Consider the following 27,967-nt stretch of genomic DNA (forward strand, 5'->3'; position numbering starts at 1 on the left):
TTGCTTTTTCTTCAGTAGTTCACAATTTAAATTAGTGGATGTCATGCTGTTGGACTCCAGGAACACAGGATTAATGGCAAACTCATTAGTTCATGAAGTTTAATCTTCTTGGTGGGTGTCCCACCTCGTGGGAAATGAGAGGGATTTGGCTGCAGGTGTCTGGTGAAGTAACAGCAATTACTCAAAGAAAGGGATCTAGAAGGCGAGCTGCTGCTATTGTGAACCAGAGAATATTTATTATTTATGCTTTATTTGGTGCCAGAATACTCTTTTCTTTGCTTGGGAGAAGGCAGATGAATGCTCTGAAGGACACATGAAGAGGCTGTAACTGCATTAGCAAGTGCCACATGGCAGTAGAACCACTGGAGGTACTTTTCTCAGGTCAGGGAGGTGATGCTCTGTTTGAATATTTGACACAGATCCTTAAACAGGTCCTTTTTAAGTGGCTTTCTTGGGCTGTGGGTTAGGTTTTCTACTCTTATTACTTATCACCATCACAGGTAATCACAGGTGATGATCACACATCATCACAGGTAATTATCAGTTTCTTTTAAATTGATATGACAGTGGAGAGTAAAACTCTCCTGCTGAATTGGCTTTGTGTCGCCTTGGCGTGGTGTTTCACAACACATACAGACGAGACTTGCAAAGCCCCGACGCAGTGGCAAGTTATTTTTGTTCCTTTTAATCTGTTAGGCCCTGATCCTGATCTGTAGAGTTTCCTAAATCCCATTGATTTCTCTAGAATTAGGTTCCTGGAGTCCTTTGAGAGCCTGGGTTTGGCTGATCTTGTGCTATTAACCGGAAACAAACCCACTTTCTCTACCTCAGAGCGCTCGAAGGATAAATGTGTCGAAGATTATCAGTGTTCTTATTTGGTGGCAGGGAAGGCCACTGAAATACCAAAAATAGATTCAGAAAGGACAGAAATAACTTGCTGCCTGGAGGGTTTACACAATCTGAGCCGTGCTGTGTGGCTTGGCTGAATCACTTCTCCAGGGATGCTCTGGGCAGTCCGTGCTTCTTTGAGGGGAAGGGCTGGGGAGATGCAAGTGGACACAGCAGCTCAGAGAGAGGAGGATGGCTTCTGTATGGGCTGAGGGTCAGCCTGCCATCCCTCGTGTGCCCCTGGCACATTTGGGTGAGAGGGCTTCCTCACAAGCTGCTGCTGTGGGATCTTTCTCTGGCCGCTTGCTGGAAAGGCTGGTGGGAGAAGGAGATACTAAGCTCTTTGTACAAATCCCTTCCATCTCCCCCTGTGGAAGAAAAATTGCTTTAGGCCACAGCCATGAAATGCATTTCCCTCTGAAACGTGTCTGTAGAAAGACAGTTTTGTCTTGGTCAGCTCTTTTCTGGGTTTAATCAGTCGTTCCTGCTGACTACGGTGACAGAAATTTGCTTTTAGTCCTGCAGTTATCTGTGTGGCCAGAAGAGTCAATCAGCATCTGTTCCTGGGCATGCATCATTAACGGGGCTGTGAGTTAATTTCTAGAGACAGACACATTCTTCTTTGGACTGAATTTCTACTCCACCACCAAGACACTTTCAATGCTTGTCACGTTCTTGGGGTTTATAGGTATCAAGTCACTGGCTGGAGAAGGGACAGACAGAATTTAAAATCCCAAAATGAGCTTCCTGGGTTTCACGTTCCAGGAGAAAATTGTGTTTATGAGCTGAGCATGTTTGGTTTGTAACAGATTGGGCCTGTCTGAAATGTCCATATTTTATGTAGTTGCAGCTGTGAATGACCCCTTACCACAGGTATGTGGGTTACAGTGTATAATGGATTGCACAACAATGTCCAAATACAATTCCTTTTACTTCTGCTGGGAAAAAAAATGTATTCTTAGTTTAAATAACCCCAGAAGTCAATAAGATAAGGTAGTTCTGTGTACAGTGTCTTCTTGCAGACAGGTTACACTTTATTTTTGTGAATGTGGATAAGGCTGTTTTTAGTACTGTGCTGCTGATAAGTTCTGCCTTCAGCTTGGCTGCTGATCAGGTTGCCTCTTCTGGAGACAGACCAGGTTGTCTCTGTCTTTTCCCTTCTCCATTTGCTATTAGCAGATCTGTGAAGTTTGTCCTGCCTTCCAGTTATCTGGCACCACAGGTGACAGGTGAGGAGAGCCAAAGCAGCCTCTCCAAATTACCCTGGGATGTGAGGGAGGAAGGTGACCTCTAAACACCGTGCAGAGGGAGAAGGGGCTGTTTTCCTAATATGCTTCTTCCTTGGCAGCTGAAGGTTTTTTTCTGCACAGAGGATGAGAGCAGCCTCTTCTTGCTGAATGAACAAAAATACCAGTTTTTTCAGAAAAAGGGAAAGAGCAGCACCCTGCCTTTATCCTACCCTCTCAGCAAACCCCCCAGAGCATCACTTGGCCTTGCAGCCTCCTGAGTCAGGAGCATCCCTGCACATTTCACATTAAAAACTTATTTACTGCAGTTCCACCCACTGCTGGTAACTACCAGTGGCTTGAGTTTGTACAAAATATGGTTGTAGCAACTATTATCATTACTTTGAGTGTACAACTCCCACATTGTCTGTCAGTTTAAGAGAAGCTGGTCAGTGGAGATGAGGAGAGAATGGCTTGTGGTTTGATCAGGTGGATTTTGGTGGCTCACCAGATTGTCACTGCCAGCCAGTGGAAGTGTAGAAGGAGTTTGTGGAAATTAGTGCTTTGCAAAGGGGAGTTGTAGGTATTCTGCACTTGAAGTGGTGATTGCCAAGTGACTTGCTAGGGGCTGTTTTGGTGCACAGTAACAGTATTACTGCTCAAGAACTGTTTCTGTTTTAACAAGGAAGCAATTGAAGTGACTGCAGCCCCTTTGAAGTCTTATTTTTAGATTACAATAAGCAAGGCTCTGATTAATTTAGCAGCAGGGCATCAGTGGCTATTAACAGCTTAACTTGAAGCCCTGGTAGGTTGATAAAGAGCTAAACAGCCCCTGAATCATATATTAACAGGCTGGCCATACTATAATTGAGGCTCATGTTGGGTAAGTGTCAGCATGGTTGATAGGCAGCCCAACAGCAGAAGCTATTTGTCTTTTAAATGGGCACTTAAATTATTCAGCATAGGAGCTGATAGTCATCAGTACATCTGAGCCACAGTCCAGTTATTCCAGGCATGTGTGCACAAGCTCTAATTAGTTCAAGTACAGCATTGAGCTCTCTTTGGGCAAGTTCACCTGTGCCTAAAAGCAGTTTCTCAGGTGGGGTCTGCAGCCCATGATGAGATCTCTCTGCTGTGCCCCAAGTATTAGGGATGCATGAATAAACTGGGGTGCAGATAGCTTGGGGGTAGTAACCAAACCAGCAGCTGGGAAAACATTTCATTTAGCAACTAAGCCACCCATGTTCGATGTAGTTTTACCACCCCAGACCATGAGAGAAGGTAAAAACTGCCATGCTAACCAGGAGCCTTATTTTTTATTTATTTTAGTCTTCTGTGGTTACAGGAAATTTGAGCAATTCCCCTGTGAATGTAGTGTATCTAACTGGTTTTATATGCTATGGGACATTGTAGCCAAATAAGACTGAAAGCTTATGAACCATTAAATGTGCAGAAGGAGTTGGTAGCCACACAGTTTCTCCTCCAGTTCCTTCTTGTTGCAGCATTAGCAATTCTGAGGTAGTCACACAATGGACACAGCTCAAATTAATTAGCTAAATGGGTACCTAATGGCAATAAGATTTCATGCCACTTAATATTTCAGTGCAAACATGACAGGCAAGTAAACGTATTTAAATATGATTGGCTCTTCTTCTCAAGTGGAGTATCTTATCTTGTGTTTGGGCTGAATACAGCTCTCATTGTGCTCAATTAATTCTGCCATTAGCAGTGGTCTGACCTGCTATTAGCTCTGATAAAATGTACAGTCATCCCCTTCACTGCAGACCATCCTGAGGTAAGGATGCTGAAATGCCATTTAAAGCGGGAAGGAGGACACACACCCTTTGCTTTTGTACATAATTAAGCCACGCTAATGATGGGAGACTTAATTACAATCGGAGTTTATCAGCAGAGAGCTCCAGCAGTGGCTTGCAGGCTGTGATGCTCCTGGCCTGGGCACACACAAGCTGGAGCAGCAGTTCCAGGCTGTGCAAGGGCTCTGGCTGGAAGAGCTGAGTATTCTGATTATTCTCAGTGTCCCATGCCTGGGAAAAGTCACAGAGTTTGCTTCTGCACCTCTTGGCTTTCCTTTCTTCCCCCATTTCTTGCCACCCGCCCTCTCCCCCCACCCTCCTGGTGAAGCAGCCCTTCTGGCTTTGTTGTAAGTGTGGTTTGTAATCATTGTACACATCCCAGATGGTTCATGAAAACTCTTTGAAATGCCATCTGCCAGGCGTGTGTCCAGCCGGCAGCCTGTCATTCTGCTACAAGAAAAACGGAGGCGGGTTTTCCCTTCCCCCTGCCTTCCTGAATCGCATTCAGCAACACTTGCTCAGATGTGGAGCAGGATAACAGCCGGAGCATCTGCAAGCAATCTCTGCTCCAGACAGCAACATGGAAACTTGTTGGGTTTTTCGCCTTCGCCCAGATAAGATATCCCAGCCAGCCTGGCTTTTATTTTCCCTGGGTTTGCTGCTGAGGACCAGCTGAGGTGACAAATGTTATCTCTGTGATGCAATGTTTTGCTTTTTTTTTTTGCTTTTCCGAATGCCTTCCGCGCGCGTCGCGGGCAATCGCGCTGATAGCAGGCGCAGCTGCGATCCTCCGACTTGAACATATTCAGGAAATTAAGAACACTGAGATGAAACAAATAGATCCATTAAAATGGCTCAGAGGAATTATGGCAGAGATATAATTGTCATGTCAAATAGGCAGCCAGCGCTAGTAAACTGCTGACTGCAATTTCGCCGCTGTGAAAATTCAGAAGGAAGGAAAAAAAATTATTAATAAATACTCTCTGTGGGAAGATACAGATAAGGAAGAGGCTTTAAAGGATAAGGCGAAAGCAGTCCTGAAGTTCCCTGATCTTTGTGTCTCATCAATATGTGTTATTAGTTATTGGGAAAACACACATCCCAATCTTTGTCATTCGGCTCATGTGCCACATGGCTGGGGGTGACTTGTGACTGATTGATGAGCAGAGCTGCAGAGTCTAATTCTCACTTGCATTGTGCTCCAGGCATGGGACAGCTACAGCACATCATTGGTCATAGTTATTGTTGTGATTTTCATCCTTTTTTCTCCCTCCTCGCAGGCCAGGTTTGGGGGAATGTGGCAGTGACCACCAGGCACAGTGCTCTGGGGAGGATCTTCACAGCCTGTATGTCTATGATGCTCAGGGAGGAGGTGTTGGATCTGTGATCCTCCATCCCAGCTGCTGGCTGTGTGCTCCATGCTCCCTGTGTGCCAGGGAGGGACCTGAGTGAGCCTTTCTGCCTGCCTTTGGTTGGGACCACTGGCACTAAGGTGGAGAGGGGCACACTAAGCAGCTCCAGCATTTTTCTGGACTAGATCTGTGAAACACAATTGTCTTCCATTACAATCTACCCTGTAAATGTTGTAGCCTTACTGTAAAGATTCAAAAATACAAAGAATGCAAGAAAAAATACAAAGGATGCAAGATTGAATCCTTTCCAAATAGGAAAGAGTAATTCTGCCAGCAGGGTGGAGATATCCATCACTATTTCCATCCCCTTCCTTACTTTTTCTCCCTCCTTCACCCATTCACGCAGCTCCAAGAGGAGGAATGATGGAAAAAAAGCACAGGAATTTATAGACTCTCTGAAGGCTGATGGTAAATAATAAGAAAAGAGAGTTTCTATTTTGAAACAAGAAATGGAGGATGTTAGAGAAAGTGGGTGTCTATCAAGGAAATTAATCTAGTGATAGTCTTTCAAGGGTGTCACTCTGTCAAGACTGACCTCTTGAACAGTCTCTCAGATGAATAGGAGATAAGCAGACTTTCCGCTTTTCCTGGCACTTGAGGAAAACATTTGCCAGATGCGGGCATGGTAAATTTATGCTCTTTCAACTTCTGAGAGCTGGAATCTTCCCAATTAGTTTTCAGAGGCTCAGCTTCTTTATTCTTTCTTCTGTCCTTTTATAGAGGGTTTAAGAAATTATATGCACTGAGAAGACACTGCCCAGGGGCCAGAAGAGTCCCTCAGAAGTGAGAAATTATGCTTCCTTAAATGTTAGGTATGGTTTCCACGTCTCTGAATTATTCCCAAGCCAGCAGACTGGTTTCAGCCACAGCATTCAGACATCTCCAACTCTCTAACTCCACGCTTTCTTCCAAAATTCAGTTTCCTGCACCATCTGTAAATCTGTCATTTATGTTTAATCTCAGATGTACAGAGCCCAGTCACCTCCCAGCCTCCAGAGTCATGGAAAATAAAGGCTATTGAACAGAAATTGATCCTTATCAATGAAGCTGTGCTCAGTGACCTAAAATGCAGCCTCCCAAGCCATCTTAGGAAAAAAGTAGTGAAATGACTCATTTTACCCTCCACTTCAGAGTGCTGTAAATTGGTCAGAAGGGAGAAGATTTTCAGAGCTGGCAGAGTGATCAGAGCCCAGTTCTCCATGGGTGCTACTGAAATTGTCAAGTGCTGCAGAGAGATTCAGTGTGACTTATCACTCAAAAGTATTCCTGAACTGGAATGAGCTTTTAGGTGAACTTGTGTGAGAAGAATTGGCAGGTTGTCTCTTTAGTGAGCATGTGGGAATGGTGCATCAAAACTGTCTCATGGTACTTTTTAATGCTGAATAAAAAATAATAGCATAAATAGAGACAAAACACTTGAAGAAGAAACAAGGGAGAAATTACATTTATGATGTGAAAGAACATTTGCAGAGATAGTGATACAGAAATAAAGGAAACTGGAAAGTAGTTGCCTTATCTGAGAGTACAGATTGCAATTTTAGTGAAGTATGAGAGACAATGCTAACAGCAGGAAGGTAATTGCTGGCATATTCCCAGGTACCAAACTTATCCAGCTGTGTTTCTGCACGTGGTATGAGAGATTCCTTTTCCAGAGTCTTTCTGAGAATAGAAAAACCATTGTCCTTTTGTTGTTCTGTTCCATTTGGTGCTGCCAGTTCTGCCTGATACCTATGTCTTGTTTTCCATGGGCTCCTAACTTCTAGCTGAACTCTTTCGATGCTTGTAGCTCACAGAACTGTGTTTTGCAGATCCTGTTGTAACTCTGTGAAAATCTGTTACTTTCCCTTTTAACTCTTGATGAGAAAACAACTCCCTTATAGTGTTGTTTTTTTTCCTTTCAGGCACAACCCGCCCTCCAAGAGAAGGAGAAGTGCCTGGTGTGGACTATAACTTTCTGACTGTGGAGGAATTTCTGGAGTTGGAGAGAAGTGGGACCCTTCTGGAAGTAGGAACTTATGAAGGTATGGAGCAACAGACAGTGAAAAAATGCTTCAAATACCTGTGGTGGGACACCACACTTGCATCAGCCTTACTTGTGTTAGGACCTTGCTTTCCATCCTAGTGCTCTGCTCCCTTTTTCTCTGTAACCTGAGAGAGGGAATTCCAATTTTGCTGTGCTTTTGTCTTTTCCCTTCAAGTTAACTGCCTGAAAAGATTACCATCAGTAGGCCAGGAAAATCCAATATGTAATCCAGTAACAGAATACTGGGGCAGTATGCATCTATTTTTTGTATCCACTGTGGCTCATCTCTTTGTTCACTTTTTCTTCCCTCCTGCTTTTTCTCTTTCCCTCCATCTTCCCTAAATACACTTCCTTCATCACCCAGTCGTGTGTCACTATGCAGCTACATGATGCACTGCTTTTTTTTTTTCCTTCTTTATTCTTGGGTAATTGCCTCTAACTTGGGTCATTGCGTTGATCCTTTTTTGCAGCACAACTTTGCAAACAACAGCACTGAGACAGCCAAGGGACACTGAAATGTCACCAGGGTGAGAGCAGGAAAAAGCTCCAGAGAAATGCAAGGCAAATTGGCCATTTTTAGGTACACAATAGGATTTGTACAATCTATAGCTCCTTTAAATTGAAAACTCCTCTTGGAGGTTGTTTTGGATTTTTTTCTCTGGAGGGCATTCAAATGTACCTCTTGACAAGACAATGAAAAGAAATACTTCAAAGGTCCTTCCAGTGTACTGCAGCTCGGTCATTTCATATTTCTATTTGAAAGACATTTAATGGATCTTTCTGTAAATATCAGAGATTGAAAAAGCCTTATTCTTGCTGCCTTATTCTAATTATTCTTTATAATAAGAAATATGGGATACATTTAATAATGTGAACTACACGCCAATAGCCAAAAGTCTTTGAAAAGTTAGTCATCAAATGTGAACAGAAAAGATTGTGACGTGGTTTTGGTTTTCAGTGTCTGAAGAAAGGGTCCTGAAATACTGTTTGTTTGTCTACTTTTTTTTAAACTCCCTCATAAGGACACCTTTAAACCTAGTGCTTGTTCCCAACTGCAGACAATTGCAGTGTCAAACCTGGTTTGCATGAAGATGCTAAATGTGTAATTTGGTTTCACTCTTCCACCTCTCTGAGCTGATTAGCTCCATCAGCACCAACGCTAACATTCCAGCAGCAGCTCTTCTCCAAAATGAGCTTTTTCCTCTCCGTGTTTCTAATTATAACACCAAATTAGTTTTCTTTGTCATGGTGCTCGAAATAGATCAGCCGAAAGGCCTCACCATTGCTTCCTTATCTATTTGTTCTGGTGACCTTTCCACTTGGAAAGACAAAATGGGTAACTGTCTGTAAGCTGGCTCCTGGGACATGCAGGGAATTAGTTCTCAGGAAATGCTGTATCCATCTGGGACACTTACAACATGGTCGTTTCATCGCTTATGTGATTATATGCAGCAGCAGCTAAACTGTTTAGGTTTCATGGCTTGCTCTTTGCAGTTGCTGAAGATGAGGTTGATTTCTCAGAAGTCTAATGTGTATTTCATTTCTGTGGGTGATAGAAGGGCCTGAACTTTAAAGGAATAATTTGTCAGAAGTGCTGAGAAGCTTCTTTCCCCGTTGACATCAGTGATGCTGGTGCATTGTGGTTCTGGAGTGCTGGCCCATGGAAGGAAAAATCAATAAAAATAAAGCAAATAATGATGATGCATGTGTGCACATATGCATCAAGACACATTACTATTTGATTGTAATGTGAAATAAATAGAGTTCATTTTTCACTTACGGCTTCAAGAAATTATTTTGCTGCCTTCTGAGATTTCTTTAATGGCTTTGTTGTACTTTTTTTTTTGGAAATCTTATTTTACAGCTGTATTGATCAAGACAGTGTTGATCTTGATTAGATCTGGGAAGATGGGGTGATTCAGACTCGATGCTGCAATTGCAAGGAATTCTGTCTATTTAAAAAAATCTTCCAAAAAACCCAGACCACAAAGCAAGGTGGACTTTTAATGGCAAAGTCTCTGTTATTGTGCAGCTTTACAGTCTTAGATTATTTTAATTATCATTTGTTTTACCCTGCATTTTGCTACCACTTTTTTTTTTTAATAAGTGTTCCACCATGATAAATTTGACTGTATTTTTGACCACTGATGGCTTATTCTAAACCAGAGAAATAAAACCCAACAAAAGGAAATAATCTTCCCATTCTACCTGTTGTACTGAATAGGAATCAGAACAATTGCAGAGATAGGGCTGCTTGTGATTTAATGCTCTTAGGTGATTTAGAGATGAAGGCAGAGGAATGCTATGAAATGGACAGGAATGGGGAAGTTTTCATATGCCAGTTAGCCACAAGCTCATGTGGCTCAAGCTGGCTGGTGGTTTGGGGTCAGAGTGGTCCCAAGGACCTTCCTAGCCCTTAATTTGTAACCATCAGCATGTGATGGTGGGGAAGATGGACATAAACCCACCTGGATTCTGTCACTGGGAAAAATCTTGCAGGAGAAGAGGTAATAGAAGTTGTTTAATAACAGTTACTGAAGAGAAGTTCTGGGGAGAAAGATTAGCAAACAGGGAGCCATCAGTGGAGGGGTAATACACAGGACTTTGATGCTGATACAGATACTATTGATTTGGAAAGAATAAAGAACAAGCAGAAGAGAACAGTTGGAAACCATAAAAAAGTAGGAGAGTGTATCATGTTTTGAAAGAAGAACCTGGGTTTTGAGAGGCCTCTAATTCCAAAAAGAGAAAGTGCAAGCTGAACAGGACAAAACAGGTGTTGCCGACCTGCAGAGCTCTGTAATGCCATTATTATTTCTTCTGGTGCACTGCAAATAGGTTCCTCTAGGCAGCTTTTGATTCACAGCTCACTGAAGGCAGAGTGGGCATGGCAGCTGCTGTTCTGGTCACGTGAACAAAAATTCTTCAAAAAATTGAAGGTGGGAGGGGGCATTGGCAAGCCTTAATTCCTCAGGCTTTCAGTTTAGGTTTTAGCAACCTGATTTTTAACCATAAAGTCCAGAAATGTCAAAACTACGTGTTGATCATGAATCCAGCAACTGGTCTGGAAGACCTGCCCAAATCTGCAATGCTGCCCCAGTATTGGTGATTTTGCCCCACGTGGGTGCTGATAAAGCTGCACACGACACAGCCAAGCCAGTTAGAAATTCCCATTGACATTACTCATTAGGAAGGAAAATTCTTTTTAGGCTGCACATTGTCTAGGCCTTCTGGTGGATAGAAAATCACCGTAATTGTAGTCTCAGGCATTTATTGACTGCTCCTTCAGGGCAGAAAATACTGATGGATGCATGGAAGTAATTGTGTCGGTTACTAATTATTTAGCAATTACTTCTGCATTTGAATTGCGGGCTCTCTCAGGGACCCCAAGGGAGGGCTGTTTTGAGCACAGCCACCACTTCCAGATTTTATTCCTGTTTCTTCCCCAGCTGCTGAGTGGCCCTGGGCAGATCAGGTAACTGCTCTTTCCTTCAGGTTACTGGCCTGGAGAATATTAAAACAACACTTACTTCTCTCGTCATTAATATTTCAGCAGGTACCCTGTGCCTGCAGCTATCTGCTCTTCCAAATAGGAGGGGGAGAGTGGAAGCAGCAGTGTTCTGGAGGGCTGTGCTGAATTCAGGCAGCCCTGGGGATGGGAGCTGTGCAGAGGCACACGGGGACATGAGCATGGTGGCTGAATTTTGAATTTTGAATGGGGATGGCTGTATCACCGGGGTCTGGTGAGGCTGTGTTAATGAATGCCTGCCCAGCACTTAGTGATCCTCAAAAGAAAAAGTGCTGCACTTTGTAACATGTGAAGGGTTATTACATTATGGAGTATTATTGTCAAGGCATCATCCTTCATTCTCAGGACAAGTGTTATGTGATTGCCAAGAGAAGTAATAAGTAATCTGCATTAGTCTCATGACTAAGATGTAATGGGGTGACTTGCTAACATTTTAAAAGTATATAAAACTAGCTACTCTAGACAGGGTCTCTGATTGCGGTACTTAATGATTGTAATAAATTACATTAATAGTGCAGTTAGAATTCCAGCTGAAGCAGAGAGGTGTATTCAGCAACATGCTTCAAATCAAGATGCCTTTAGCCTAATTTATCTGATGTGCTGGCTCTCCTTGGGTTTCTCTGCAGCAGCCGTGCTCCCCCAGCTGCTTTAGCAAAATGGGTGGATTTTCTGTGCTGGTGCTTCCCAGCCTTTTGGTGTCACCAGCTCAGTCCCACCTGGAAAGGAGAGCTAAGCCTGTGGCAGGCAGAACAGAGGGGAAGATTGGGCAGGGAAGGGTGACAGATGCTGGGGATGCCTGTGCAGGGGAACAACGTGTTCCGCTTAATAAGATCAGATCTGCTGATTATTGTCTCCAGACTGGAGATTGACTCAGTAAATCATAATGGCTCCTTTAGCACCGCCGTAATGTATCAAATTGAACATCCACATACTAATATCTGTGCACTGCAGAATGATTCCTCCTCTATTTTTGGCTCTTTTTCTTTGCTTGCTTTTTTTCTTGCTATTTTTTAAACCACAAGTAGAGGGGAAAAAAGGCAGCATGTTGTTGTGTATGGGCAGGATTATCAGTGTTAAGCATGAGTGCTGCTGCACTGAAGTGTCATCTGATAACAATGCTTCATTCTGCAAACAGCTGAAGTGGTACCTGAGTAACTCTTGTTCTCCAAAAGCAAATATTCAAATATCTGATAGGGGTTTAGAGTGGCTTTGAATTTCCTGGCTTCTCTCTCTCTCTCTCTCTCTCTGCACTTTCAATAGCAAGTTTTTCAACGTGAGCTCTGTCAGAAATTGCTCATTAGCAGTCATGCGTTTTAAAACACAAACCTTGGGGAAAAGGTTGTTCCCAAACACCTCTGGCAAGAAGAGATATGGCGAATTAGTAGCTTTCTTCCTAAGTAAGAGTTCAGTTTGTTTTAAGTCATCATTTACTCTGTAACCACTGTCTGATGTGTTGAGGGCTGTTCCTAGCAGTCCAGGCACATTTTGGCATTGTTTTTTTTTTTGGTACAGGATGTTCTTGGAGCTCTCTAGAAGTGGCTGCTCCTCCTGGCTGGTGTTATCCAGCTCCTTCTCCTGCTTTCTGTAGATACCATACACAAGCATATTTTTATTTATGTTCCCTACGAATTTCTTTTTAATCTATTTGAATGTGGTTATAGCAGTTGATATAACTCAGCGGGTCTCATGGCAACCCTGAGTTTCCCCAGCCCCCTTCCTGCTCCATGCTACCAAGGTCTTACTGCTTATTTATTTCTCTAAGTATCATTGTTTTGGTTTAGGATTTTCCCAGGTATTAAATGTGCTTGGATGCATTTGTACATGAGTGCTAACAATAGCATGTGGCAACACCTAGTGATAACACAGGAAAAATCAGAATAAGGAAGAGTGATTTGTTCTGTGGATGACTTCCTCCCATGCTGCCACTGCCTTTAGGACACTAATTGGAGTATATGTTAAATTTCAGACATAATTGAAATGTGCAGATTGCAACAGTTTGACTTATTTAACGAGAAACCCAAACTGATCTTTCGGTTAACCTCACCATTATTAACCACGAAAATTGACAGAGAATCTCCTATTTAAAGCAAATGGATATATTGGAGGTTAATTTCTCTGAGCTCTCCTTCATTGCCTGTTTTCCTTCCGATCCAGATGCTGTATCCACAGCCTCCTCCCGGTTGCCTGGATACTCTGAATTTCCTCAAGGCAATTGCTAATCAATGTGCAGTTGCAGCTAGGTGAATCCCACAGACAGCAGCCAGATCTGTCATCTAAATGTGGAAATCTGTAGCAGAATGTGATCTGGGAAGAGAACAGACAAAACACTGTGGCAGGAGCTCTGCTCCCAGGAACCAATTCATCCTGTGCTAATCAGACACAAGCACTCTTGCTGGATTAGATGAGCAGAAGCTCTTCTGCTAAAATTAAGGGTCAATTGTTTTGGTTCTTGTACAGTGCAGAGAAGAAGAGCTGCATCTCAGAAAAGGAAACAATTACATTAATAATTGCATTTCAAGTCTCCGTGTCAAGGCCTTGCTTAATTTTGCTGCTTATCTCCAAGTGTCTTTCCCAAAATACCCATTTGCACCAAGACACAAAGCTATGAAGTGCTTTTTAAAACACCAGCTATTAATGGAGTCCTTGTTAGCTCCGAGTGGTCGCTTTGAAGATCAGATGCTCTTCTGGTGGACACAGAGCCCTCTGTGCTGCACTGAGGCCTTTGAGCTTCTTGGGATTTTCATAATTGCAAAATTAGACTTCACAAGTAGGCGTCAGGAAATTCAGAACTGTGTGAACTCCTCTTGGTCCTTTCCTGAGACACAAGAGCATTCCCAGTCTCAGGCATACACATCTTTCCTCCAGAAAGCAGAAGTGCTGCTGCAGAGGAAAAACCTAGAGATTGAAGGAACACAAATGTATGGTTTGGGACCACATTCTTCAGTTTCTGTAATTGCACCATTAGGATTAATGCTCAAACTCGGGTTTGGCCTCGCAGTCAGCTCCTCTGCCTTCTTCCACCTCTCATGTCACCTCCCTGTCCCCACCCCAGCAGCCTCCATGGTCTCCTCTTCCCTCTCTGCTTTAGTATCCATTCCACTTTTGAGCCTGTTAGATTGTGCCTTTCTTCTTCTGCATTTCTGCCCATTCCAGGAGCAGCATCTTGGCTGGATGGAGTCCTGTCAACCCAAATTGAATTCAGTAGTGAATGGCAAAGAATGGAAGAGATTTTTTTATGGAATAGATTCATAGTTATTTTACTCAAGGGCAGCTAGTTGGTGTATTTTTGTGAATTGTATTTTAAATTCCAGGTCACACAAACAACTTAGGTGAATTTACTGCCCGCCGGGGGAATATTTAATAAAAAATGCTTTGTCATTTAGAAATAAAAGACAAATTTCCCACTGCCACTTGGTTTCTGAAACTTAAAAAGAAAGTTCTCTTGGCTGACAGTGTCGCTTTAATTCAGGACAGGGTGGAAGCTGCTGTAGATTGCTTCCACTGATTGTGATCACTGCTTGAATTGGCAGAGCAGGAAGTGTTATGATGATGAGAACTTGTCTTATTGTTGTGATAAGCTGTTACCAAAGTCTAATTACTGTGTGTGATGCTAAAATGTGTAAGCTGCCGACACTTAAAGATAAGGAGATGAAAAGAAACCAACTCATTCCAAATAGCTCTTCTGTTTGGCTTTTTATCATTATTATTGTTATTTTTGTGCACTCTCCTGAGTGGTGCTTCAGAGTGCATGGATTAAGTCATGGATTTGGCTGCAGATGCTGCCATCAAACTTCAGCTGTGGTTAAGTAAGTTTTAAGCACCAAGGGACTGAATAAAATAAGGGTTAGAGAAAAGTGATGACAAGGGATTCAGTTAATGGTATGTGCATCTGCTGAGTGAATGTGTTGTTATTAGCTATTAATTCAGGCACTGTAGGCAGGATCCAAATGGGATTGAGAAGAGGGCAAGGCTCAGAGGCCAAGTTCCCATAGGAATTGACATGGGAAATGCCATTCTGCCAGGCTGGCTTCTCCAAAACTGGCATTTCCACCCAAAAGCAGAGGGTTTCCTGCAGCCTTGTTCAGGGAATCCCCATTGTCTGAGAGACAGGCTGCTCCTTTCAGCTCCCAGCCATCCTGCTGGGGTCAGAGTCCTCAGAAGTTCTGCAGAGCTTCACCTGAGCTCAGCACCCCGGGGAGTCCTGCCCTAACTACTGTGCTGACTCCAGAAAATGTTTTGGGATCCTCTGGGATGACAGATGCTTGTGTATGCACATGTAACATGCTGTTAATAATTAGAGCTGATTGGATATTCAGTACAAATTACACTGGCTATGAAGTTAGCCCCTTCTTTAGGCTTACAAGTGGCTCACAAAACACTGTTAAAGCCTATTTTTAAATGTATGTTTTTTCATAAACATTGATAGATTTAATTTGAACGAATAATGTGAAGTCTGAGTGTTGTAAAACTCTTGCTAGGCTGTTCACTGTCAGTTGTTAATGGAGCATGTTTGGATTTCTGAGTCACAGGGTAAATATTTTCTATTTCCAATTTTGAGGATGAAACATGAGGTTTGGTGATTATTTTTACCAGTCCCCCCTAATAGTGTGTCTGCTCCCACGCCCAGGCCCACATGCCATGTCTTCAAAAATAGCTGCTTAGAGAGGAGGAATAGGACTGACTTCATCCAGTAAACAAGAGGAAAAGATAGCATTTCCATTTTCTGTCATTCTCCATGACACCTGGAAGCTGGGCTGGACCTTTCTTTTGAAGATTTTTATCATGAGGTGGATTGTTTCCCCAACCTGTTTGTCCTTGTGTGAATCTGAAGGGAGAGCTGTGATTTTTTTTGAATATTGACTCAGGCTTAATCTGCCTCCTGTGGAGAAAAAATAAAAGTTCAGCTCCAATGGCTGCGTTTCCCATAAATCCCACGTATGCAGAGCCATGCTCAGTTTCAAATTCATATTTGCTCTTTTTATATGCTCATTTATATTTACAGGGATCCTCTAAAACAGCACACTGTCTTGGTAGAAAATAATTATTCACTAATATTAGTACCAACAACCATGGCTGGTTTGAAAAATGACTAATGATTTTGGTGTAAGAAAATCTGAAATATTTTAGAGAAGCCTGGTTTTCTGTTGAAGAACAGCTCTCTGTGGACTGCTAGGAACTCCAGCTTTGCTGTTGCTAGAGGAACTGAAGAGGAACAAAATTCAAAGATATAATCATACATTTCTCTGTAATTGGAGGAGGGAAGGTACCATCTGTGCTTTGTTCCTGTCCAGGGGAAATAAAACCCACACTATCAACATCTATATATCCCCTTCATCCACTTTGCTGCATCCATCCTAAGGAATTTAACCATTTACAACAGACCCGAAATAACTTTTGCATAAAATAGCGATGGGCAGTGCTATAAATAAAAGTTGTTTTTATGTGTTTGGTACACACATGGCTCTCTCTGCTTAGCAGTTAATATCCTTAGAAAACACTTCTTTTTTTTTCCTGGAAAGCAAAACAAAGCAACAACCTAAAAAAAAACCAAAACCACAAAATCCCAGAGTAGCATCATTCTTTATGAGAAATGCCAAAGAGGATAGATGGGAGCAGGGTTAATTATCCTTTTTTTTGCCCACCTACGTTTGTATTTGTACTCTCTCTCTCCCCTGTTCCTCCTCTTTTTCCATAAAGCAGTCCTGCAGTATGTAGAGCATAAGAATTATTTCTCCAGCAGAAGCTGCAACCTGCTTGCGGAGCCTCCGTACCCATTAGAGGCTCTTTCCAGAAGAAGTAATTTCCTTCTCCCCATAAATTATGCATCAATGTGCATTTAAGATTCTGAAATGATGAGCAGGAGATGAAAGCATCACGGGGCGTTGCTGCTCCTACTGAGCTGAATCCACGGCGTTGTGTTATCCTGGAACTCACCTTGTTGAGACAAACCTGCACGTGTTGCTGTCCTGCTACTGCAGCTGGAAAAGGGGAGGTGGGAGCTGCTCCAGCTTCTTGGGCCTCAGCTCTGTGAGAAACACTTGTTCACCTCATGGGAGGTGGTGAGGGGGAAAGATTGCTGGTGTTTGCTGAGTGGTTTCCCCAGGTGGACTCTGCTAGTCCAAGTCAGGGTGATTCCAGCTCCTGATATGTCCTGGTGATCCTCCTTCCAGGATCTTGCCAGGCACAGAGGTGAGACTGGCTGGCCTCTTCCTGGTCCCCCATTATTAAAAAAGGGGTTCTGTTTCTCCTTTTCCAGTCTGTGAGTGCTACAGCTCCTCAAATGTGATGGGAAGTGATGCAGCAACTCCACCCAGGTTCCCTCAGCTCCTGCAGAGCACCTTATCACATCCCATGGACCTGTGCACCTTCAGGTTCCTTAGGTGGTCTCAAACCTGATCTTCTCCTACAGTGGCTGAGAAAAGATGTACTGAAAAATTGAAAAATAATGCTTCTGGGTTAAATATCGCTTGTGGAGATCTGTGAAGAATGTAAATAAATGTACATGTATATTTTAGAGAAGAATTTTGTGTGGTTGCCACAGTTGAAGCTGTCTGGGAGGTCAACCTTTATGTTTTGCCATGTCAAAGACTATAGAGGAAATTTCTAAGTCTACCCTTGGAATCCAAAGCTGACAAATAAAAATTAGCAATAATTCCTAAAAGGGAAATTTTGGGGACTTTTAAGTAAAACTGTTGTACATAACAGGCCATTCTGTAAAAATTCAAAGATGCACCTTGCAGTAGGTCTGAGTTCCTGTGAAGCTGCAGGAGCAGATTCCAGACCTGAGGTTGCTGTGGAGCATTTCCAGCAGTGCTGTGGTGTGGAGGTGAAGTGAAACAGGGACAGTGAAATACCTCTGTGCTGTTCTGGCATGAATGAACCTGCACTTTCTCTGTGTCTCTTCCACAGTCACTTAAAATGACAGGGAAGCATCCCAAGCACTTTGCACTGTTTCCATCACAGCTGGTGATGGATTTGTGGAACTGGGGGTGCATCTTTGTCCCTTCAAGTTTAGCTTTAAGCTCTGGTTCTTCACTTCTACCCAAGTTGACCCAACTGCTGAATTTCCTCTTTGAAGAAAGCAGTGCCACGTGGTTTCTTTCCTTTTCTCTCCTTTGACTAAGATTTCTTTTAGAGAGAGAATAGTTTCTGCTTTCCAAATGCAACATCCCCCCTAAAAGAACCTGTGTATTAAAGCAGGCCATCGAGCCTTTCATCACTTCTCTTGGTGATAGCAGTCATGAATTTTTTATTTTCTGCAGGGCTCACTCCAGATCTGCCACAGCATTGTGTGGGTGCACACATGTAAAAAGGCTACTAATTGAAATTCAGATGTAACGAGATGAAGTTTTGCTATTCACCATGACTGTCTTTTGTTTTAGCCCATGTACGCTCAGTGCACCTAAACAATACAACCATTGCTTCTCCTTTTAGATCCGACAAGAATAACTAAAAAGGCAAGAAATATCTCTGTGTCCTCGGCAGAGATGAAATATGCACCCCCAAAAATGGGAATGGCACGTGCCAGCTGCTTTATTTACTTATCTGTGGGGAGGGATGGAAATTGTAATGGAACCGTAAAGAAAACGAAATAGAAACCTTTCTGCTGTAAACTGCTCTCTTTTGAAGATGCAAATGTGTCTCTATTGCCTAGGTAACTATTATGGAACGCCCAAGCCTCCCAGCCAGCCCCTCAGTGGGAAAGTGACTTCCACCGATGCTTTGCAAAACCTGCAGTCTGGCTCCAAGCAGTCGACTCCAAAGCGAACCAAGTCTTACAATGATATGCAAAATGCTGGCATAGTGCATACGGAGAATGAGGAAGAGGATGATGTACCTGAAATGAGCAGTAGCTTCACAGGTAACGCAGAAATACCGCGGTCTGTCAGCTGGGGTACGTGGGGAAGGGGTTTGGAGGGGATTTTGAAGAGGGGGTGTTGTTTTTAATGTGTTTTCTGCAGTGCTGTCCATGTCAAACAGAACTGGCTGACACCTGAATGGCAGCTCTCCAGGTGTGAGCAACCACGTGCACAGCTGTGTCTCTCCAAAAAGGCCTTGTGGGATCGAACTGGATGAGACAAAAATGTGGAAAAGTTCAAATCCATCAATTGCAGAAAGGTCAGGGAAGAGCTGAGCTATGATTGACAGTTACAAACAGTATGAAATGACTCAACCAGGATTACATTTGAAATTAATTACTGCTCCTTCCTAAATATGTTGCTATCCTTTATCCTTCCTCACACCTAGAGCTGCCCATCACTCCTGTACTGCACTAGGTTTTCTTCAAGGTACCTCCCAGCTGCTTGCTGCAGGAATGAGCTCTGAAGTGTAGCTGCAAGCTGAGTTTTGTGAAGGCCTTGTGTCCTGCTGAACACAGATCTTGTGGCTGCCATGAAGCCTTGTGGCTGCCTGAAAGATTGCTGCAAACCTTTGCAATCTAAAGCCAAGTGCTGTGCAGGCTGAGTCAGAGTAAAACACTTTCGGACTGAGTTTCTGCAGAAATCAGCTGGAAGTTTGTGAAGCTCTGAGGGGCAAGAGCTCTTCCCCATGTCCTCAATCTTAGTATTTGTTAGTGCTTAGAGCATTGCTACCTCAGCTCAGCTTCAAGCACTGAATTCATCTTTTGGACTCCGTTTGAGGCTGGTACTGAGCAGGTATCTTCCACACCTTCAAGCCTTTCTGGGTCCTTTGTCCCCTGGCCACTTCTATGACCATGACAGTTTTCCTTCCCAGCCTCTGATGAGCCATAGGGTCTGTCCTGCCAGTTCCTACCTGCCAAAGTCCTGGCTCTAACACCTGTTTAGAGCTTTAGAAGGATTTAGGCTGAGATTTAGTTTTGATCCTCTCAGGGCCAAATTGTTGAATGGCTTTGAGGGTTGTGCTCTGTTTGGCTACTGCCTGCTCCACATTTCCAACTCAGATTGCTCCTAGCCAGCCTAATTTCTCCCAGGTTGGAATTTCTCTCTCTGCTTACCAGCTCATTTACAAAATTCTGCACTGGGGGTGGTTACTCACATGTTGTGGCATGGCAGCAGCCTCAGCCTTTGTCACAGGATCTGATTTTGGGAAGAAGCTGGTGGGAGATTTGTTGTTTGATTTCCTTGCTGCCCGTCTCAGCTTGGTGCCCCTGAAGTAGCTTGAGCATCGTTTCTCTTCCTTGTTTTCCTTCACAAGCTGAAATACTGGAAGATGCAGCTCATTTGTCACAACGTTATCACACCCTGGCCCCTTGCCTTCATTAAATGGGCACAGAATCAAGAAAAGACTTATTTCTCATATACCAAAGTGATTCCTTATGCTTATTTCACATGTAAGTGTGCTAGCCATATTAAAATGCTCCTGCTTCCCTGGGAGACCTCTCAGTGACTTGTGTTTTCCAGATTTTGGCATGTTTATACTCTCAGTTTTAAGCTGGCGATGATTCATTCATGCTTCTTTATCTTGTCATCTTCTACCTAAAAATATCAAATGCCAGGAAGGCTGGAAAGCAAGCACTGAGGGTATAGTCTAGATCTTTTTCTTCCTGTTCCTCCCAGTTTATTAAGTTCAGTATCTTCATGGCTGCACACAGACTAGAATGGTGAAGGTTTTTGCAGGGCTGTGAGTTGAGGATGTCCATGGTCTGTGGTGTTCAGTCCCACTCCCTGGGGACTTGGCAGAGGGTGACACTGATCTCTCTGTCTTTTGCTCAGTGTGTTGTCTGTGCTGGTACTGACATTCCCAGGGGATGTGGAAGTACTGCCATAAATTTTCAGCAGCTTCAAGAACCAGACAGAGCAAATCCCTTTGGTAGGCACAGGGTTAATTTTAGAATTCAAAAACCTCTCTGTGAAGGAGTGAGGGCACAGACCTGTTTATTGGGGAGCATTTACTGTGATTAGTGATGGAGGGAATGAGCAGCAGTGTTTCATGGATACAGCTCAAAACTGCATGGATACAAGCATCAGAAATATTTCCTTAGAGGGAGAAGGGCCAGATACATCATAAAATAGTCCTGACTGACTTTGACTGGAAGGATACTGTGATGAGCCATGGAATAAACCTCCTCAGACAGCAAGAACAGGCACTAGTGAGCAGCAACATGTGGACACATGGTGCAGCGCTGACATCCATTTTAATTTTTAATTTAAAATAATGCACTGCACTGAAGACATTCACCATCAGCTTGTTGGCTTTAGCTTCCAGCAGCATTTTGCACTTGTAAAATCTCCCCTTTTGATCATCCTTCAAACAGGAAATTTTATTCTCCTAATCCTGTCCCACAATTGGCACCACAGGAGCGAACCTGTAAGCCTGCTTTAAAGCCCACTGAACTCCTCCACACGAGTGAGCCCTGGCCTCAGACAGCTTGGAAGAATTGGGTACCTCAGCAGGGCTTGTTGGAGCAAACACAGGAGCTGATCACAGCTCCTGATTAGTTTGTTGAGGGTCTGGCTGGCAGAGTGTGTGGGCAAGGTGAGCTCACCTTGCAGCCACAGACACTGCTGGGGCTCTGCCCTGGCTTCATCTGCTGCTGTGTCCTGTGAATTAAGAGGCAAGGAGAGGAAAACTGGTGGAATAAACCTGGAGGAGAAAGCCGGGGAGAAAAACACTGATTTTTTAAACTTTATCTGTGTTGTTTCTTCCGCAGCAGAGTCTGGTGACCAAGAGGAGCACAACGCGCATATCGGGAGAGAGGCAACCCACCCGTCCACGATTGAGAGCCACACCCACGTCCCCACCACGGAACCATCTCAGAACCTCCCTCAATACCTACCTCCTTCTGCCGAGGATAACCTAGGTCCTCTGCCGGAAAACTGGGAGATGGCCTACACCGAGAACGGAGAAGTCTATTTTATAGAGTAAAGCACATTTTTGTTGTTCTAATCCCATCCCTCCCCCTCTCTCTGGGCATCAGCAAACCTCCACAGATGCGTTTTGTGTGTGTATTAAATATTTAGTGTACACAGTTACGTTGCAGAGCTGTTAGTTCCTCACTGCTTCTGAAGGGGGTTTGCATTTCCTGATTGGATTAACATCCAAATTGCTCCTGAGTTCAAAGGCAGCGGGAATTGCTTGTTTTACGAGGGCAGTTACAAAAGCAACAGACACTTATAAAACACGGGCCAGTTGTTTTCACGGGTGGAATGAAAGCTCCTAATTGGAAGGGCTGAGGCTTCATTTCTGGCGCCTGCCTCTGTGCATAATGCAGCAGAAGGGATTCCTCCAGTCCTGTGCACAGGCAGCAGAGCCAGGGATGGACTTTGGGTGCTGTCCCCTTGTGTGCTGTCCCCTTGTGTGCTGTCCCCTTGTGTGCTGTCCCCTTGTCACAGCAAATGGGCCAAAAGTGTTCTCCAGTGGTTTGCAGAAGGTACAGCTCAGGGCAGGGTAGGCACAGTAAGTTTGGAACACAAGTACCTCGTGCTCTGCAGTCTTTGCCTGAGAGCTGATTGCTGTCAGCAGTTTTATGATGATATTGATTTTTTTTTTCCATGCCATAAATAATAGTCTCTAATTATACTTGTCTAAATTTATTGAGGTAGGAGTAACTTATAAAATAGGACCTGTCAGTGTAAGAGATGTCTTGCACAGATTTTAGCTAGACATTAACACTCAATTAGCCTTTGAAACTCAAGCCCTTAGCCAAGTAGAGGAGGGGGTGAGGAATTGATTTTGGATTTGATGGTCTGTTTAATGCAGTTGTGGAAGCTGTACCAGAAGGCAATGGCTAGTTACTGCAGAAGAACCTCCTCAGCTGGTTGCCCCTGTGCTGCTCCAGAGAGCTACCCTGGATCAGGGCTGTAAGGGCAGCAGTGCCTTCATCATCAGGAGAGGGGACTTTTGGACAGGGCGAGGGAAAGGTTCAGGAGCAGGTTTTGCTTTGGCTGCAGTGGCAGGGGAGCATATTAGAGAAGATTGCCAGAGATGTGAGGAACTGGGATGACTGAGGGCACTGCAGCAGCCCTTCAGCAGCTGGGAGAGGGCTGCTCTAAAAAAGGCCATTTTCCAGGGCACTCTCAATTACCTGAAGAGGCTCCAACAGCCCTGAGTGTAAGACAAGGTCGAGAAGGCACAATGCAAATCCTCATCAGATGAAACCAAGATGTGTACATTACCCAGAGCACAGGTCTCTGCCCCTCACTGTGTCCTCAGGGTTATTTGACATATTTTCTGGCCTTTATACATAGCCCAGCCTAACAACCCATTCAGCCTGCCATTTTCCTCCCTGGAGGAGGACAGATGATGAGTACTAAATGCTGCCCAAGCAGTTGGTTGCTCCCATTTTGACCCCACAGGGTCCCTGCTGTCCTTCCTTACAGGTGCTCCACTCAGGGTTCTGCTGCCACCACTGATTTCCCCAAAGCCATCCCCATGGCTGCTGTGTCTGTGTTCTCTCAACAACCCAGGAGTGTAGCACCTTTGTCAGACCTTTTCCAGGAGAATCATGTGTGTGGTGGGAAAAAGCAGCCTGTACACACAGAGCTGTGTGATGTGGAGCTCTGGCAGCAGCAGTGCTCCCTCCCTGCAGTGCAGTTTGAGGATCCATTCCCATGGGGCTGGTTTTTGTGTTGGTGTGGATGCAGCACTGAATGACTCCAGCTCTGTTAATTCTAAGGACACCCTGAGCTGAGAAACCATTTCGTTTGATTTGTGTCAGGTTAAGAGAGTGAGCTGATGAGCAGTGTGCACCCAGGCTGGCTCAGATATCTGTTCCAGCATCTGTGGTGTTTTGGGTACCAAGTCAGGGTGCTGAAGGGAGCAGCATGAGCTGCTCACACAGAACCAGTGCAGCTCCACTGGGGCCAGGGCTGTGTGTCAGTTAACCAATCCTGATATAGCTGAAGCAATTTGGCTCTTGACATATGTTTCTCTAGAGCCTTAATTGGCGTTTTCATTACCCTGCATGTAGATCTGTGCATGTTACAGGTCTAGCACAACCCTGTCCCTCTGATTGTGTGATCTGAAAGGTGTTTAGCTAAATTTTCTGTGCCTCAGCAAACTATACTGTTAAGAGCCTTTGGTTAGCAAGTACAAAATTGCAAGAAATATGCAGATATTCTATTGCTCTCCTCCCACTGCTCTCCTTCTCAGCTACACTGCAGACTTGCTTATTTATAAGGTGGCAGACCCCCTCTGCTTTATTGCTGTTAATTTGCCTGTCTTGCTGAATTTCTGCCATTCAGTTTTCTAGGTGGCGATTAATTGCCCTGAAGCACACATAAGGATTAAACACATTTGCTCATCCTGCCTTGGGAGGGCTGGGTAGTAGGATGTGAAAAAACAAGGACCTTTTATTTACTCACTCAGATCCTGGGAGCAGGGCTGGCCCCTTTTCTTGCAGTACAATACAAGTTTGCTGGTCGGTTGTTAGCTCCTCAGGGATCACAGCCCTCATTACAGAGCCCTCATGAGACTGTTGTGAGGCTAAAGTTCAGTTTGTAAACCTCTTTGAGACCTTGAAGGAGAAGTAAATAGCATTACTACGGTATTGAAACTTTAAACTGTTAAGCAGTGTTAAAGGCTAAGCTAGATAAGTGATACCTCAGGGACTGGAGGGATATCTTTGCAGGTTATGTCTGAGATGACACCAGGTTGTAGAAGAGGCATTATATTACCAGATTGTCTGCTTATGCAAATGAAATTATGGGCGAAAATAACTTCTAGAAAAATGTATTTTAAGGCTGTTTACTATGCAGCCTTCACCGCTGGGACTGGCATCATGAGACTGTCAGGGGACTTGTAGAAAGGAAGAGTTGAAAGTAAAGCTGTTCAACTTCCATCAAAGGCTTAGACAGAACAGTTTTATTTGTGTAATTACCAAGTTTTCAATTGAAACCCTTTTTGGCTAATGCTTGGGTCAACTCTAAATGTGTCAAAGGTCTTTTGTAGGAACAAAGATTACTGCATAATTTAGTGAGGAAGGGAAACTTCTGTCTTTAGCTCAGAGGCAGCCCTTATAATTAAAAAACAAGCCACCAAAGACAAGAGACTGGAAATTCATATTATAATATTGCAGTATTCACATGCCTCTTTCCAGTCAGGAATGCTGATTTGTATATTTTCACTTGTTACCTTTGTGTTTTCACGGCCAAAGTTGTTGTGACTTGGTCGACTATTTTGCACAACATCAAATCGTAGAGCTGTGTCTTTGAATCAAAAGTGTGCCTTCAGGTCTGTTGAATAATAAAAAGGGTATATACTTTTATGTCACGGATACTTCAGCTCTGCTTTATTAACAAAGGTCATATTTCCATTTTTGGTTTCCAGCCATAACACAAAAACAACATCTTGGCTAGATCCACGGTGCCTGAACAAACAGCAGAAGCCTCTAGAAGAATGTGAAGATGATGGTAAGAGACTAAAAATAGTGACATAATACTGTGCTTGGTCCATTCCTAGGTAACTTTCTTCCTTTCCCTTCTCTCTTTCTAATAACCAGTGTTCAGAAAGACTTTTTTTTTTATTAAAAAAGGTTTATTAATAAGTGCATAGAGACAATATCCATTATGTTGTAAAATCACTGCAAATGTAAAACAGCCATTGAGGTGCCAGATCATTTAATAAAAATCAGGGATGTGCTGCAAGTAAGAGTCCTCTGTTTTTGCAAAAGCATTTGCAAAGCCACTGATGCTGAATGAGGCTCAAAGCTGTCTGAGATGTTTGCTCCTCGGCTCGCTGTGTGGGAGGGAACAACTGAGTGCTCTGCTGTGTTCTGCTTCAGCTGCCTGCTTCACATGGATTGAAAGAGTTGTGTTGTTATTTCCTTGTTTGAGCAGAAATAACTCAATTGCTTCACTTCCACTCTTAAACGCTGACAGTCTGCGCAGTGTTGTGATTGCTGAAAACAAATTCCATTTGAAAGTGTGGATTTCTGACGCTGTAAATTTGCACTGATAAGATTTTGTATTCCTTGAGATGTTGGAAATGCAAGCCACTGTCCGATTTAGAGCAGCCACATGCAGGACTTTTAAAGGAGGTTCTTTCCCTGCCTCCTTTAGGAGATGCTGGAAGAAAAAGGGAATTATGAAAATAACTTAAATGTTTGGGAAAACCTGTGTGGAAATTTTGGTCTACTGACCAGGAAAGGTGATGGTATTCAAACACATAATCTTGGCTAACACTGTACTATCATGGTAGACGCTTTTTAAAAATGGAAGTGTTGGTGCTGTCCTTGTAAAGTTGGTTTTCATAATGCAATTAACCTCCTACTCGTGTCAGTCATCTCATTAAGAATCACAGTTTTATTTCAGAAAATAATCAACTCAATCCCTTTTCACTGGTAGGTTCAACTCTGCCCTCCTGAACTGCTGCTGCTGTTCTTGCACATGCAGTTTCTCAACCTCTCCTTCCTTTCATGTGTGAGGTTTTGCAGGATGAGAGAATTTAGCTCTGCAGCCCTGGCTGCTGTGATGAAGAAGGTCACCAACTTCCTACACAGTGCAGGACACCCTCAGACCACAGGGATGTGCCAGGCCAGGAGCAGCCAGCAGCATGAGGCTGCAGAGGTTGACCAAGCTCCTGTTTCACAGTTTAGGTCTCCTCACAGAAGGGAAAGTCTTCCTCTTGTCCTCTTAGCAACTCTAAAGCAAACATTCGAGTAATTTGTTTTATTTGGAATAGAAACATACAGCTGGTATTATTGTATTTCATTGAGTTAATAATTTTGCAGAGCAGTGGCATCTTTGTTTATCAACTCCTTAAAATCAGCTAATTTCATCTTCCCACACACTCCTTCACTTCATTCACCAAGTTGCTCATTAATGGATATTTTTAACATTCAGTAGTTAAACCAGTTGCTTCATAGTTACAGCAGTGCCCTGCACTGCTTTGCTTGGCTGCTCTAATCTTGCTTAGCACAGAAGAAGAATTATATTTCAAAAAACAAAGAGGAGAGAAGGTTAGTTTTGCTGTGTCACAGAAGGTGGACTTTTTTGGCAAGGGTCACTGTTGTGTGTCATTCCACAAAAGTCAGTGGGATGTTTTGTTTGGTGTGTGTGCATGTGAGTTGTCAGGCTCAGTCCCACCCTCTTTGTGGATTTTACAAATGTTAGATGCTGTTTCAGATTTGTTTGGGTGCAGTTGCCTTGTGGTTTTGCTTCATCAGGATACATGTCCCTAAGTAAGTTTTTGCTTGTTTCCAGTTGTTTAGGCTATCAAAGGAAATTGCAATTTGTATTTTACACTAATGGTCCCAAACAACTGCTTTGGTAGAATATTTTGAAAAGAGGTCATGGAAGTGTTTTTTTGGGTGTCCAGATGTTGTGACCCTACATTTTCTGGCTGCTTCTGTCATTCATTTATGTGGCTTAAACTTTGCTGTATTAGGTCCAAGATTGTTTTTACCATCTCTGTTCTGGTTTTGTCACCATCTTTCATTTTCAGACTGCATTATTATTATTTATAGGCTAAGCAATACTTTAATCATCTGTGTCACTGTTAACTTATGAATATGGAGCAGATAATGATAAATGGAGCAACAGCGAATATTGATGGCTTTGTGTCTTTGAAAAATTATGTGATCTTTGTCCCAGGTGCCCTGCTAAAACTGGTGCACTCCTGTCTGTGCCTCACCAGTGCATCTGGACCGTGGGGCTGTGCCTCCAGTTCAACAAGGCACTTCACTATGTCTATCTTAAATCATCTGTGGAGGACAGTGAAGTCTGTTGGACCTTGTGCACACCTAAATTTAGGTGCTTTTTGGAAAACCTTGCTGTGTTAGTCTTCATTTAGGTGCAAGGTTTTCCTCTCAGATTTCTTCATTAATATCCAGGTCTGGCCTTCTGGTAGATCCATGTGTCTACAGAATGGATTGAGAAGGTTGGACCACAAGGATCTGAGCAAGAAAAGCCTCACTGCAGTGAGAACAATTGCATGACTTTGCCAGATCAAACCATGACATGGAAGTAGTCCATTGATGCAGATGTTTTGAGAATGCAAGAACCAGTTCTTTCATTATCTACATCAGATCCATCAATATTCTGATCACTGAGGTGTGGTAAATGGAAAGCTTGGGCTCGGTGTGTAGAAAATTAGTGCTGGTTCTGCTGTTTTTGCTGTAGGGAATTTCTTGCTTGGTGCTGGTATCTGAAATTTTC

The 27,967-nt window shown here is 43.4% G+C and overlaps 1 protein-coding gene across 30 annotated transcripts in view; it reads left to right on the forward strand.

Moving 5' to 3' along the window:
* The window catches only part of MAGI1 (membrane associated guanylate kinase, WW and PDZ domain containing 1), a 321,207-nt gene that overhangs the window by 227,528 nt on the left and 65,712 nt on the right, over positions 1 to 27,967 (forward strand). For 28 of the 30 annotated variants that reach the window (XM_085072350.1, XM_085072341.1, XM_085072344.1 and 25 more), the window contains 4 exons: positions 7,242 to 7,361; positions 18,547 to 18,753; positions 21,523 to 21,733; positions 25,140 to 25,222. In XM_085072350.1, coding sequence (XP_084928476.1) covers positions 7,242 to 7,361; positions 18,547 to 18,753; positions 21,523 to 21,733; positions 25,140 to 25,222 — 621 coding nt within the window. The remainder of the gene's footprint in view (positions 1 to 7,241; positions 7,362 to 18,546; positions 18,754 to 21,522; positions 21,734 to 25,139; positions 25,223 to 27,967) is intronic. The other 2 variants (XM_085072343.1, XM_085072360.1) reach the window with 1 other exon arrangement.

This window comes from Lichenostomus cassidix, chromosome 12 (genome assembly GCF_008360975.1).
Source record: "Lichenostomus cassidix isolate B80296 chromosome 12, HeHo_3.0, whole genome shotgun sequence".
NCBI lineage: Eukaryota > Metazoa > Chordata > Aves > Passeriformes > Meliphagidae > Lichenostomus > Lichenostomus cassidix.